The sequence below is a fragment of the Cylas formicarius genome, unplaced genomic scaffold (assembly GCF_029955315.1).
Source record: "Cylas formicarius isolate icCylForm1 unplaced genomic scaffold, icCylForm1.1 PGA_scaffold_7__23_contigs__length_41026272, whole genome shotgun sequence".
Lineage (NCBI taxonomy): Eukaryota > Metazoa > Arthropoda > Insecta > Coleoptera > Brentidae > Cylas > Cylas formicarius.
This window is the reverse complement of record NW_026844352.1, coordinates 5,575,058-5,588,750: the sequence shown is the minus strand read 5'-3', so window position 1 is coordinate 5,588,750 and position 13,693 is coordinate 5,575,058. Positions and strand designations below refer to the sequence as shown.

The 13,693-nt window shown below is 35.8% G+C and overlaps 1 protein-coding gene and 1 long non-coding RNA gene across 3 annotated transcripts in view; one reads left to right on the top strand and one right to left on the bottom strand.

The window, feature by feature from the left end:
- The window catches only part of LOC132704736 (uncharacterized), a 70,787-nt gene that overhangs the window by 52,664 nt on the left and 4,430 nt on the right, over positions 1-13,693 (top strand). The window contains exons 7-11 of one of the 2 annotated variants that reach the window (XM_060674944.1): positions 3,686-4,219; positions 5,937-6,159; positions 9,335-9,480; positions 9,532-9,766; positions 9,817-10,104. In XM_060674944.1, the coding sequence (XP_060530927.1) occupies positions 3,686-4,219; positions 5,937-6,159; positions 9,335-9,480; positions 9,532-9,766; positions 9,817-10,104 (1,426 nt within the window). Of the gene's footprint in view, positions 1-3,679; positions 4,220-5,936; positions 6,160-9,334; positions 9,481-9,531; positions 9,767-9,816; positions 10,105-13,693 lie in introns of both variants that reach the window. The other variant, XM_060674943.1, reaches the window with a different exon arrangement.
- Positions 10,817-12,528, bottom strand: LOC132705396 (uncharacterized). Its single transcript, XR_009619419.1, has 3 exons — positions 11,796-12,528; positions 11,607-11,719; positions 10,817-11,550 (listed from the first exon to the last, which is right to left on the bottom strand). It is a non-coding gene; the product is annotated as an uncharacterized LOC132705396 (long non-coding RNA).

Sequence of the window (13,693 nt, the reverse complement as noted above, 5' to 3'; positions counted from 1 at the left end):
CTTAGTTTAAGTTTATTAGTAATCATTCTTATTTCGTGTGTAATACAGCGTTTGTTGAATCGTGTGCGAATTATGCAAAATATGTGCGAGTCTAGTGTAGAAAACACTATTCTATTGAGACTAAGGAAGTTATAAAACAATGTTTATTTTGACTCTCATTGAACGTGGTGCCAGCAAGCAAGCATCTTTAGAAGAAACGGCGACATTGACGAAAATTCCAACATCAACTGTATGGAAAATTGTGAATAATCCTATTTCAGCTAGGAAAAAAAGAAGCGATGCTGACATTTTCTCGAGTGTAGATGAAAGTGAGCAAGATATAATACGTCGTAAAATTTACCAGTTATACGAGGAACAAAGCGTGTCTACATTAGATATCTTAATTAGGAGGCTTGAAAAAGATGAAACCGGTGTTAAATATGGCAGAACTACCTTAGGGAAGTGTATTCACACATGGATTTAAGATTTAAAAAAATTGACAAAAGGCAAGTTTTAATGGAATCTTTTAGAATTCGGAAATGGCGACTGGAATATCTGGAAAAAATTAGGATTTACAGAGAACAACAAAGGCCAATTATTTACTTGGATGAAACCTGGTTCGACACTTATGATACCCCGGAAAAGGGTTGGGTTGACTCAACTATAAGTGTAAAACAAACGCGCCATCAAAAAGAGATAAAAGAATAACTATTTTGTATGCTGGCTCTAAAGATGGTTGGATTTCAAATAGACTTTCTCTGTCTGCGAAAAATATTAAAGATTCTTCTCTGGATTACCATGAAGACACCACCGCTGATTTATTTGAAAGTTGGCTTAAAAACAAACTAGTTCCAAACATTCCCCCTAATAGCATCATTGTAATGGGCAATGCAAGTTATCACAGTAGACAGTTGACTAAAACCCCTTCCTCATGTGACACAAAAGCAACAATCCAAAACTACATGTATAATAACGACATTTATTTTTACGAAGACTATACCAAAAAGTAATTAATTGAGGTTCTACAAAGCTTGAACCTACAAAAGGAATACATCTGTGACAATTATGCAAAAAATCTAGGGCATATAGTTTTAAGGCTTCCAGCTTATCACTGTATATTTAATCCCATTGAACATGTTTGGCACCAACTGAAATCTGCCATTCGTCCTAACAATGTTTTTCCCCATGTTAACTCCAATATCCTCAAACTTATAGCAAGCGAAGTTTTTGACATCCCTCCACAAAGTTGGGCAAATTCTGTTAAACATATAGAACAAATAATAATTAGAACAGGCGATGATAGCGATAGCGATACTGATATATTATGTAAATAATTTTAAGTAATTTAAGTTGGTAATAAAAATAATTTGTAATTTTATTTTGATTTAAACATAAATACATACATAAATAAATAAATATTGTTTAGTATCTTTCCTAACAAAACCCCAAATAATTAAATTCTAAGCAAAGTACGGACCTGTTCGGCCACATTTCATTCTTACAGTTTGCCCGGGTCTTTTAGTCACTTATTACTTTTAGTCACTGATTACATGCAAGAAGTTTAGTTTTATCGAATAAATTTGCAGATATGCAGAGAAGTAAAAGTCCGTGCCCACATTTAAACAGTAGAAGTTGGGGGCAATCAAATTTCACTAAATATATTTTTTTAATTTTTGAATTTTTTTTTTTTGTTATTGTGGCTTCCAGAAAAACATGTTTTTCTCCATAACCATTCACCCGATCGGCAAAATTAATTAACAAGCAAACGCGGAAGATACAGTTCCATAACATTTATTTTAGGCATTTTTTCGATTATATACAGGGTTTTTCAATTATAGGCAAAAATCTAAAAAACCCAGAAAATTGTTCTTTTCCAAAGAAAATTATTGACCGCAAATCAAAAATCGTAAAAAATATGGCTAATCAGTTCAAGCAGTGTCATAGTCCGCATCAAGAGGTAGAATTTTTGTATTTGCGGTTTTCGTTTAGAAATGATCATCGTCGAAAAAAAAAATATTTTTTTTGTCTGTCCGTTCTCCGTTCTCGTCTTTTGGTTTTTCCTGAATACCTTTTGAACCGTTGGAGCTACAAAATTGAAATTTGCCTCCTTTCCAACTCTCCACGAGACACATAAGCTTATAAGAAATGGCCCTGATCCGACGCCGGTATCCATCTTTTCTTCGCGATTTTCGACTGTTTTTCGGACCTTGCTATGAAACACGATAAGTGTCCGAAATTTGAAGCAATTGACTTCATATTTGGCACATATATGCAACTTTGCCCCTTGACGGAACCTTTTGAAAATAGTTGGCCGGGGGGGGGGGGGGGGGGGAGTGGGTCGGTAAGTATTCTAAAAAAATAAAAAATCGCATGCGCAAGGGTCTACAAAAAACATTTTTCAAAAACTGTTTACGAGATCGAAAAAATTCTTGAACCAGAAGACGCAGAAGATACGGCTCTATAAACTTATATTTTTGACAATTTTTGAAAAATATACATAGTGCGCCGCAAATTGAAAGACTATCACTCACTTTCTTTTATATTGCGATATAGCCCGCATAGACAGCAAAAACTTTTGTATTTAAGATTTTCACCTATGAAAAATATGTTAGATGTCCTAAATTTGCAGATATCAACTTCAAATTTAGCAGAGAAGTAAAAGTCCGTGTCCACATTTAAACGGTAGAAATTGGCCGCAATCCAGTTGCACCAAGTATTTTTTTAAAATGTTTGAACATTTTTTTTAGTAATTTTAGCTCCCATAAAAATGTTTTCCTCCATAATCGTTCATCCGATTGGCAAAATTCTTTAACCGGCAGATGCAGAAGATCCAGTGCAATAACATTTATTTCAGGCATTTTTTCGATTATATACAGGGTTTCCAATTTATAGCCAAAAATCTAAAAGACCTAGAAAATTGTTCTTTTACAGAGTAAATTATGTCGCAAATCAAAAATCGTAAAATATATGGCTAATTGGTTAAAACAGTGTCAGTGTATACATACGCAGCTCGGGATATCCATATTGAAATTGTTACTTCCGGAGCTGTCAAGACGCGATGACGTCATTGATTATTATGGCGCGCTGCATGGTTTCAGAAAAAACTTATTTTCTCGAAAACCATTTATTATTTTCAAAAAATTCTTGCACCAGGACGCGTGGAAAATCCAGGGCTATAACCTCTACTTCGAACAATGATTGTATCATATACAGGGTGTGTCTAAAATATCCTAAAAATTTCTGTTGTTGTGGGTAAATTATTGGCGATAAATAAAAGACCGTTAAAGATGGGATAATTTTATTTGAACAGTATCGTAAACCCTGTCGTGAGAGAGTTTCAGGTTTCGTCAGTTATACGGAGCGCGAGATATTTGAAGAAATATCATTCAACCACGCTATTATTAGTGCAAATTTTAATATTTACCGATGTTTGCTGTAACTTTGAAGTTCGACGAGATGTGAAGGACATTTTATACAGAGTACATGCACAATTAAATTACATCGATTTTTATAATAAAAAGCCGCTTCGCGCTACGCGCTACGAACTTGCCCCGCCCAGTGACGATTTTTCGAAAGCAACCTTGTTCTTCTTGCTATTTATAGTTTTCCCATAACACATCGGCGACACACCCTGTATAAGTAAACTGCAGGATTACCAAAACAAATTTTAGACATGCAAAAATTAACCAACGCCTCCTAGTTGTAGTTCATGACAACAGACCGCAACCGCAGGCAGCGTCCATTTCCACGAGGAGAGGTTCCCATGGCAATATAGTGGAGACGCAGGAGGGAGGAAAGTCCAAAACGAACGACAACGAAAAGGACAGCGACGACGGTGGATTTTTGAAAAGAACGGGCTCCAAGGAGCGTTATCTGAGTAACGTCCCGCAGACACCGACGAAAGAGGTGACGGAAATACTGCAGGGCACGCCGAGGAAAAAACTGGAGGTGGAAATTGGAAAAATCGAAGGTGTCTACAACGTAAACCAAAGGACTAAACAGGACGTGAACGAAATCAGGGGCAGTGTTAAGAAGGGAAATCTGCCGAGTTCCGCTGCTAGTTCGGACTATGACAAAGCGGGAGGGGAACATTCGTCTTCCAATGTAGACTCAGGACGTGGGAGTGCGGCCTACAGTAGCGGTCGAGCCCGAGCTTTATCGGATATCAACGGCGGCAACTCTTTGGATTCGGGACCTTCGACTGGCGCCGGAAGACACTACAAGGATGCCCATGATCAAGGTAAGTCTTTCCTGTAGTCTAAGTAATAGAAATGCCAACTCTTTGACAGATAAAAAATACATGCATTCAAACGCAAAGACAGAAATGGAACGTTGAAAAAGATTTTTTACTACTCCCGTCTCTAAAATACCCAATTACACACCGATCTAGCGTGCGGGAAGCGTCACTTTACCACGTCACTTTCGTTTCCCACAGATCCGAGCCACTTCGGACATTTCCGAGATTTTACCGCACGGGAGCAATCGGATGTTTTCGGAGATATTTCCCACTCCTTGAATTTTGACGTTTATCAATTCTGACGGTCATGTCAGTGAATGTATTCGTGTTGTTTTGCGAAAATGTACCCAAAAACTAACGGTCGTAGAAAAAGTATAGTGTGCAATCACTCGCTCCGTTGCGTTCCGCTGGTGTCAAATAAACTCGTGAGTCAAATTCCGTTTACCGCACTTGTTGCATAATATACTATAAGTCACTCGTTTATTAAACACTCGCTCCGCTCGTGTCAAATAAACTCGTGAATCACATGCCGTTTTCCTACTGCCGTTTTGCACACCGATCTAGCGTGCGGGAAGCGTCACTTTACCACTTCAGTTTCGTTTCCCACGGATCCGAGCCATTTCGGACATTGCCGGGATTTTACCGCACGGGTTTGGGAGCAATCGGATGTTTTCGGAGATATTTCCCACGCCTTAAATTTTGACGTTTGTCAATTCTGGCGGTCATGTCAGTGAATGTATTCGTGTTGTTTTGCGAGAACGTACCCAAAAGCCAACGGTCGCAGAAAAAGTGTAGTATGCAACACTTTTGAAATCACTAGTTTATTAAACACTCGCTTCATTCGTGTCAAATAAACTAATAAGTACCGCACTTGTTGCATAATATACTATACGATAAATGGACATGCAATGAAATATTTGTTATGTCGTAAACGAAGAAAGATATGGGAAAAATTCAAGTAGTCTGTCAAAACTTCCAAAGCTGTTTATAAAAAAAATTCTTAAGATTTCGGAATTTTAGAGTCTATTAAACATAAGAACCTTTTGAAGTGTATCAGTGAAAGATCATCAGAATTATAAGTATCATCGTTAAATCTCACAATATTTTTATCGCCCCACCCCCCGTGTATTGTACATTTTTATCATATATTTTTCGCCATCTTCCCTCGACTTGATCAAACAAGAGCTAGTGAGTTTCAATATCGCGTTGTGTCCTGCTGCTACTTGCACCCATATCACTTCTATAGGATTTAAGTCGGGACGATATGGTGGCATACGAAACACACACCTTAGGAAAGACAAGCACAGTTTAATGTAATGTTGAAAAAAAATTGTTTTTCTCAATAATTATTTTGTATCAACTAATAAAAGCCATTGTTGATGAAAAATATTCAAGAAAAAAAAGCATAGGTTAAGACGAACACTGTAAATGTAAATTCTATGGTACATTTTAATACAGTGCTACCTACCGACAGTTTGCGTACTATACTCTTCTTCCTCTTCTTCTTCTAATTTTAGCGCACTCTAACAAAATTGAAATAGGTCACCAGAATACTATTTACAATTCTTCTGGGTCCCTAATCATGAAACAAATTCAGTTTAGTTCTGAAGAACCCAACAGAACGATTGGCGAACCATCGTAAGATTTATAAATAGTATAGTGGGAGAAAAAAGAAGACGACTTTAAGTAGGTAACACATTTTCAACAATTACTGTCACAGGTCACGAATCGGAATGGGTTGACATAGTGGAAAACGAACTCAGGCATATTTTGGAGCCAAAACTGCACGAGCTATCTTTGCACGGAAACAATGCCGGGATCGCAAACTCGACAGTGAGCGAAAGCATATCATCCATGACTCCTCCGCTGCCACCACTGTCAGCCGGTGATAATTCTTCGCCTACAATGACGCCCAAAAATATGGGCCGTTATAAACATTCAAGGTAATAATAAGCAAAAATCATCAATCTACAAAATACAGAAAAACGAAGAGAAAATGTCTTTTTTTTACATAAAGTTTGCTTTTGTGATAGTTATAACAAAGTGGGGTTTTTAGATTGGCATGGTGCAGCTAGATGGCGGTAAACAATGATCAGGCGTTTTGTGCAAGTCTAGAAAAACTTAAAATGTCTTCGCGAAAGTATAAATATGATGCTGATGCATGCAGTTCGAGACAAAAAATTCGAACTAAAGACTTCTTTCAAATATAATATAAATGATATTTGCAATACCTAGGATCGTGAAAGTACAAATGCATAACCTGTTGAATGTCCCGACCTGCACCAAAATAACCACAACACCATCTTATTACTGCAGATGATGTTAACGACTTGATAAGGGATTTAAACCTTCCAAAAAATGATGCAGAGCTTTTAGTCTCTCGCTTAAAACAATGTCATTTGCTTGATGACGCTAATATCACAGATCAGCGCAGTAGACTTGAAATATTCTCAACGTTTTTGACAAAAGATGCACTTTGTTTTTGCAATCACATAAATGGTATGTTCGAAGAAATTGTGTTCGTAACGAGTATGTGTTTATTTATTCACAGTTAAAGGTTGCTTTATTACACAACTCTTACATCACTTCCAATCCGTCACTCAGTACACATTAACGAAAATGATGAAAATGTAAAAATCTTGCCTGAATATGTAAGCATCGCGAGTATAACCGGCAGCTAACTGGAGATTTTAAGATGGTGGAACTTTTAATAGGACGTAAAATTTGAACCCATTGTTGAAGCGGAAAAAGTATTAATCCCGACCCTGCACATTAAGTTAGGATCGATGAAACAATTTGTTAAGCAATTGGATGAAACTTCCGAAGCTTTTTTCAACTTAAAAAAGTTTTTTCCGAAGTTATCAGAAGCAGTTGGTTATTAGTCTGCAAATTAGACAAATTTCAAAAAGCAAGTTGGATTTTTAGAAAATAACAAAGCTGAAAACTACGAAAAGTTAGTTGAAAACATGCTAAAAAAATAAGGTTCTGGACTGCAGGATGTCATTAAAACTACATATGTTGTATGCTCATCTAGATAAATTTAAAAACAATATGGTCCAAAAGAGCAAGGATAACATTTTCATAAGGGCATTATGAGCTTCGAACAAAAACACAAAAGAAACAGTAAAAGCGCACACTTTTGAATTATTCTTTCCAAATTATTTTGATGATAAAACTTATAAACATAATTACTACTACGGTTTACTAAATACAAAAGCAAGCTTTTTATGTCATTTTTTTTTCATCTAATGACGACCCAAATTGTCGAAATTCTATGCTTACAAATCAAAGTCAAATTTTGTGTTAACCCATGAAATACGAGATGTGTTCAAAAAGTAAGGTGACATTTCAGTTTTATCAAAATCGAAATTAATGTTGTTCCCTCCAAAGTAATAACAATGCAAAATCCTTGAATTGCTTTCCCACAATTCCGGAGTTTTTCTTAGTATTGCTTCTCGTAAACGGCGCATAACTTCAAAGATAACGGTAAGCAAAACCTTGACATTTGACCAAACTGGACGTGCTTATTCGTTATTGGCGATTATGGATTCTTCAATTGGGACCATTGATTCGTCACCAGTTTTTTACCACTTTAGTTTTGGCCTGCCTCGTTTTCTTCTACCTGTTGGTTGCCGGTCTTTTTTTTCATTGACATTCTTTCCACGTGTCCGTACCAAGTAAGTTGGTTTTTCTCTATATCCTGTGTTATTGTGCCTTCTAATCCCATCCGTTGTTTTATGGTATCGTTTCTTATTCTTTCTCTTCATGAAATGCGCATTGATCTTCTAATTGCATCCATCTCGACAACCTTAACCATTTTCTAATATCTATCGGAAATTCTCCATATCTCTGATCCATATAGAAGGGTGCTTTTTACCATTAGATATTAAATTTCCGTTTCTTTAATATTTCTCCTATTACTTTTTTGGCTTTGACTATTCGTTTTTCTATTTCTTTTGCATCTGTTCCAGTGTTGTCGAATGTGATGTCCAGATATTCATATTCCTGACATTGAAGGACTTCTTGGCCATTGCCTAATTCCAAATTTCTGTCCTGAGTTCCCACACATAGATACTTTGTCTTTGCTATGTTGACTATCAAGCCCCATTCTTTATACTCCTCTATTAGTTTTCGAATCCTATATTGCATATCATCTTTATCATTGGCCACTATGACTTGGTCGTCTGCGAACTGAAGAGTAAACAAGCATCCACCATCAATTTCTATTCCCATGCCCTGGACCTTTCTTTTCCATTTTTTTAGTGCCATTGCCACATATATTTTGGGTGGGGGAGACACAGCATCCCTGACGTAGTCCTTTATTCACCATGAACTCCTCCGTAATGCATTGGCCGACATTTATTCCTGATTTTGATTCCCCATATAATTCTTTAAGGACCACTATATAGGTGTGCTTAATGTTGGATTGCTCTAAGACCCCCCATAGCTTTATTACTGGGACTGCGTCGTATGCTTTTTGTAGGTCAACAAATGTTAGGTGCGTTTCCAAGTTCCTGGCACTTCTCTTTTCTATAACTTGTTTTAGGGTAAACACATTATCAGTACATGATCTTCCTGCTCTGAAACCACATTGTTCTTCGTCCTTTTTCTCTTTATAGTCTTCCTCAATGAGATCACGTAAAATTCTGCCGTACAGTCTGCTCATTGTGCTTGTAACCGAAATGCCCGATAGTCATTGCAGTCCAGTTTATTTCCTTTTTTGTGAATAGAGGAGACAAGAACCACTTTCCATTCCTTGGGAACGGGATGCCCATCCATGCTTTTATTAATTACAATTGTCAGATTTCTGAAAAGGTTGTGAGTTCAATATTTTAACTTTTCGGAGTATATTCCTTCCAGGCCACTAGATTTACATCGTTTAACATTCATAACAGCTTTTCTTTTCCTCAGGTATTTCAACTTCTTCTCTTTGTACATTGAAGTGTCTTGGAGATTCAGTTAAATATTCTGGTCTAGATGCCTGAAGTAGGTCTTTGTAGTGTTTTAACCACTTCTGAGCATTTTCTTCCTCCAATATCATACCAACATATAAAAAAATATATCGAAAATCGAATGTTAACATTAACATTAATATTGACAATTTGGATGACTTGGCAGTTTACCGTATGGAAGCAAGCCCGATTACGAAAGTTACAAGGGAAAAACGCACCCCAGAGAATATTTGGGCAGATATAACGGAGGTCCTCCTCAAAAGCACCGGTCGAGTAACAAAATGGACCACCCTCTGCTGCGCGGAAAGCAAAGTAAGCATTCAAGCACTCCGAAATTTGTTGAGGCCGATAGGTAATTTTCAGTATTCGGACTGGATACCACGGACCTAACCTCGACCACCACCAGGTCCTTAGACCTGGAATCGATGCTTGACGGTCAAACAGATTCGGAAGGTGACTTGAGCACCACGGACGCGAGAGCAATTCGCAAGCAATTGGAAGGTTTAGAGGGCATGTACTCTGAAGTCTTAAAGCTTCTCAGTGCCAATAAAAAACACGGAAGGTACCAGCCGTCCGATCCTAAACTGAGCAAGAGAAGGTAGACTCAATGCATCTAGTACTACACATGGTAAATCTAAAAAACCACAGGTACGGAAGTATGTCTTCGCTGCCATCATCATCGGTGAGCAGCAGGGTCGCAGTTCGAGATAGAAGAGGGATTCGAGGCAACGCAGCGGAAGAACGCAAGAAGGTTAGAGATCTGAGGGGAATCAATCGAAGATTTCAGAGGCTAGAGGCTCACGTGGTCACGTTAGCCCGCAGTGTAGCCCACTTGTCTTCCGAAATGCGCACCCAACACTTAATGATCCAGGAGATGGAAACGATAAGACAAGAAATCGCAACGCTAAGAACTCAGACGAATATGCTCAACATCCGGTAAGAATGGGAGTTAGTAGTTTCGCATTAACTTTCACATTACAATCGTAAATCATGTACAGGGTTTTTCAACCAACCAAGTTCAACAAGGTGTTTTTTTAAATATTTTCAACGCTCTGTCCCTTGGGGTTCAACCGAAACTTGCTGTCAACTTGCTGACTTCAAATGAAACGCCCAGTGTGTTATTACGTTTTGACATGCTGTGTGAATGTTACACATTAGGGTGCTTCAAAAAAAAATTAATTTTTTTTTGAGCTCTTACCCTCTCAAATGTTTCTTTTTGATATATAAAAAAAAAATCCTAACCAAAGATGAGCCCTGTAGCTCAACTCTAAAGGGTGGCTGTTTTTATTTTAGTTTCCCATTTAATTAACATGGGAAAAATTCTTTTTTCACTAAAATTAAATTTACGTATAATGTTCGCGATTTTTTACAAAAAAACAATTAATATTGTTAAAGTTGAGTCTATAAGCTTTCCATAACCGTATAAGAAAATATGATTATCATAAAAGAAGATTAATTACAGCCATTTAAAAATTATAAAATTTTGAAATTTTCAGAAATAGATTCTAATAATTATTTTTCTAGATAATTTCTCAAAATTTTTATCCTAATTAATAGACTGTGTTTTAGGGATATCAAATTTTAAAATGGTTGTCAGTACGTAGTACAGGTGGCAGCACTAATTATTTTAGATCATACGGTACAGTTGTCAAATTATCAGTGTCTGCAACACATATTAAAAAAATATTGTGTATTGTCGTTGTTTAAAGCTCTCAGTAATTTCAATTATTATCAGTAAAATGGCTGAAAAGAAAATGTATTTGGTTGCTTTTTCTTGTAGAAAATTAAGTAAATGAAAATCACCGAGAAAAGAAAAGTTTTACAATTATTTTTCTACAAGCATACAGATTCTAACCTCACAATTCGACAGTGTTTTGATGAAGTGATTCGTGATTTATGAAAGTTTGGAAACCTACTGGTATTCCTGTCTATCAACTATATAGCGCTATTACTAAAATTATGAAAGCTTATCGAGAGTGGGAACTTTTCAAAAAAAATAAAAAAGACAACTCAAACAAAAAATTAAGTAGCATACATTTAAAAATCGCCTTGAGAATTTGTTTGATATATCTAATCATAACCCAACACATTATTTAACAGAAGCTCAGTCTAAATATTTAAATGAACAATGGTAAACGTCAAATCGTCAAAAATCGTCAAAAAATTGTAATCGGTAATAATACATATAATTCATTTTTTCAATTATCATGTTACGTTCCAAGTTCGACCTTAGGTCATAGTTTCAGTAAAGTAAAGAATTACTTGTGTATTTGGGTTTTATTAATTAAATCACGCTTCTCGTGCTAATTGCCTTCTAGTGTGTTTGGTACTTTCCTTCAAATTAATATTACTTTATGTTTCTGATTGCTTTCTTCTTTCTCTCTAGGAAGATAAATCAGTTGTTACTTACAGATACTGCTTTTTGTTAGTGATTATACCTTGCGAATGTTATCCTTTTCCTCTGTGTTCGAATGTATAAGTATGTAATGGTATAGCGGCAGGATATCGAAAAGACTCCTTTCACGGTATTGTTGTTTTGCTATTGTTCGAGCTGTAATGAAATACGGTAGAATCAGCAATTATTCTTGAAGCTTCATTGGCAGTTAAAATCAAAATTGTTTACTTACATACGGCTGTTTGTTTTAAAGTCAATCTTTGCGAAGTAAATAATATTGAATAATATTGATCTGACCGAGAGGTTATTTATTCATACGTCTATCAGCCGATATGCGTTGGTGGTTCGTTGATCACCACTACGTCTAGTAGGCAACTAGTAAAGCGCGTTAAGTTTCGCATTTTTGCATGTTCAGAGGAGTTTTATTTCGCTCCCTAAATACCGTCACTGTTTTCATGCCATTTAATAGCAGCTCATAATTTAATATTTCTTCGCATTCCTTTTTTTTTACTAATAAATACATTCGAATCACACGGCAAAGTGCGCAACTATTCTGCGATCGATGGTACCACCCGATAGGATACTTTGGTTATCTGTAGGGTTGAGCTATATATTGACTATCAATTTTATTCGCAGTATCGATACCTCGACTGGGAAAATTTCCAGCACCTACTAGTTTTCTTAAAATTTTATGTAGAAAATCTCGACGATTGTTATCCAGATACATCAATTTATTATAAAATTTTCCAGTTACATACAGCCCCTATTAGCCATGTGCGATTCGTTAGAAGAGCCCAACCCTATCTGTTTTGTTCTTTGATCTAACCACGCAAATCGCGCGTTTTTCCGGCTTCTCTTTTCCGTTGGTCGACGTTCTGCAAGCAACAGGCGCGTAATTTTGTGGATGTTTTACCTATTTTAGGAATTTGGAACCTGTATGCTGCTTTTAATTTGGTCGTTGTGCCTTATCTTGCGTTTTGGGTTTGCTTTACCTTTCCTTTCGGCACTACAACCTCACGTAAAGGAATATTCAGCCCGACAAAGATTGAAGTCAAATAATTTCTCTTCGTTAAGCCACGGGCCGGTTTCTCGATTAATCGGATGTAGGCTATATATATATATATATATATATATATATATATATATATATATATATATATATATATATATATATATATATATATATATATATATATATATATATATATATATATATATATATATATATATATGATGACACTATATTCCGGGATATCATCCGTTCGCTCGTTGAACTCCGACTGGAATCCTGCTGAGTGTTCGAAGTGTTTTCGGAGCGCGAGCATTGAAGATGCCAAGTGAGATTTTGGCGAAACGTCTGCAGGATTCCAGTCGGATGCAGGATTTGCAGGATTCCAGTCGGATGCAGGATTCCAGTCGGAGTTCAACGAGCGAACGGATGATATCCCGGAATATAGTGTCATCATATTTTTCCATCCGTGAATCAATACGTGAGAATATATATATATATATATATATATATATATATATATATATATATATATATATATATATATATATATATATATATATATATATATATATATATATATATATATATATATATATATATATATATATATATATATATATATATATATATATATAAATTCTATCCCCGAATAATATTATTGGGCTTAATTTACAAATATATATATATATATATATATATATATATATATATATATATATATATATATTTTTTTTTTTTATTATTTTATTTTTGTCTTGTCTTTTTTTTATTAGAGATTATAGTAAGTAGGGTCCAGGTGTGTAACGGAAACCCAATACCACACATGGGGAATTCTGGTACATTCCGTCACAGACCAGTGGCGGCCAATAACTCACCCCTACTCTCCGGTTAACTTAATGTACTTTGATTGTCGTCGAGCTAGGGCATATATTTGCACACATCTAGACATCCGTTACGACCTGCTCGTTGCTTTACTGAGTGTTCCTTATATACATTTATTTATATTTTTTCTTTATTTTTTTAAATATTTTTCCAATTTTCTAATTTAAATTTTCAAAAAAAAAACGACAACCATTTTTGAAATTTGTAATCCATAAAAATAATAATACTGACTTATT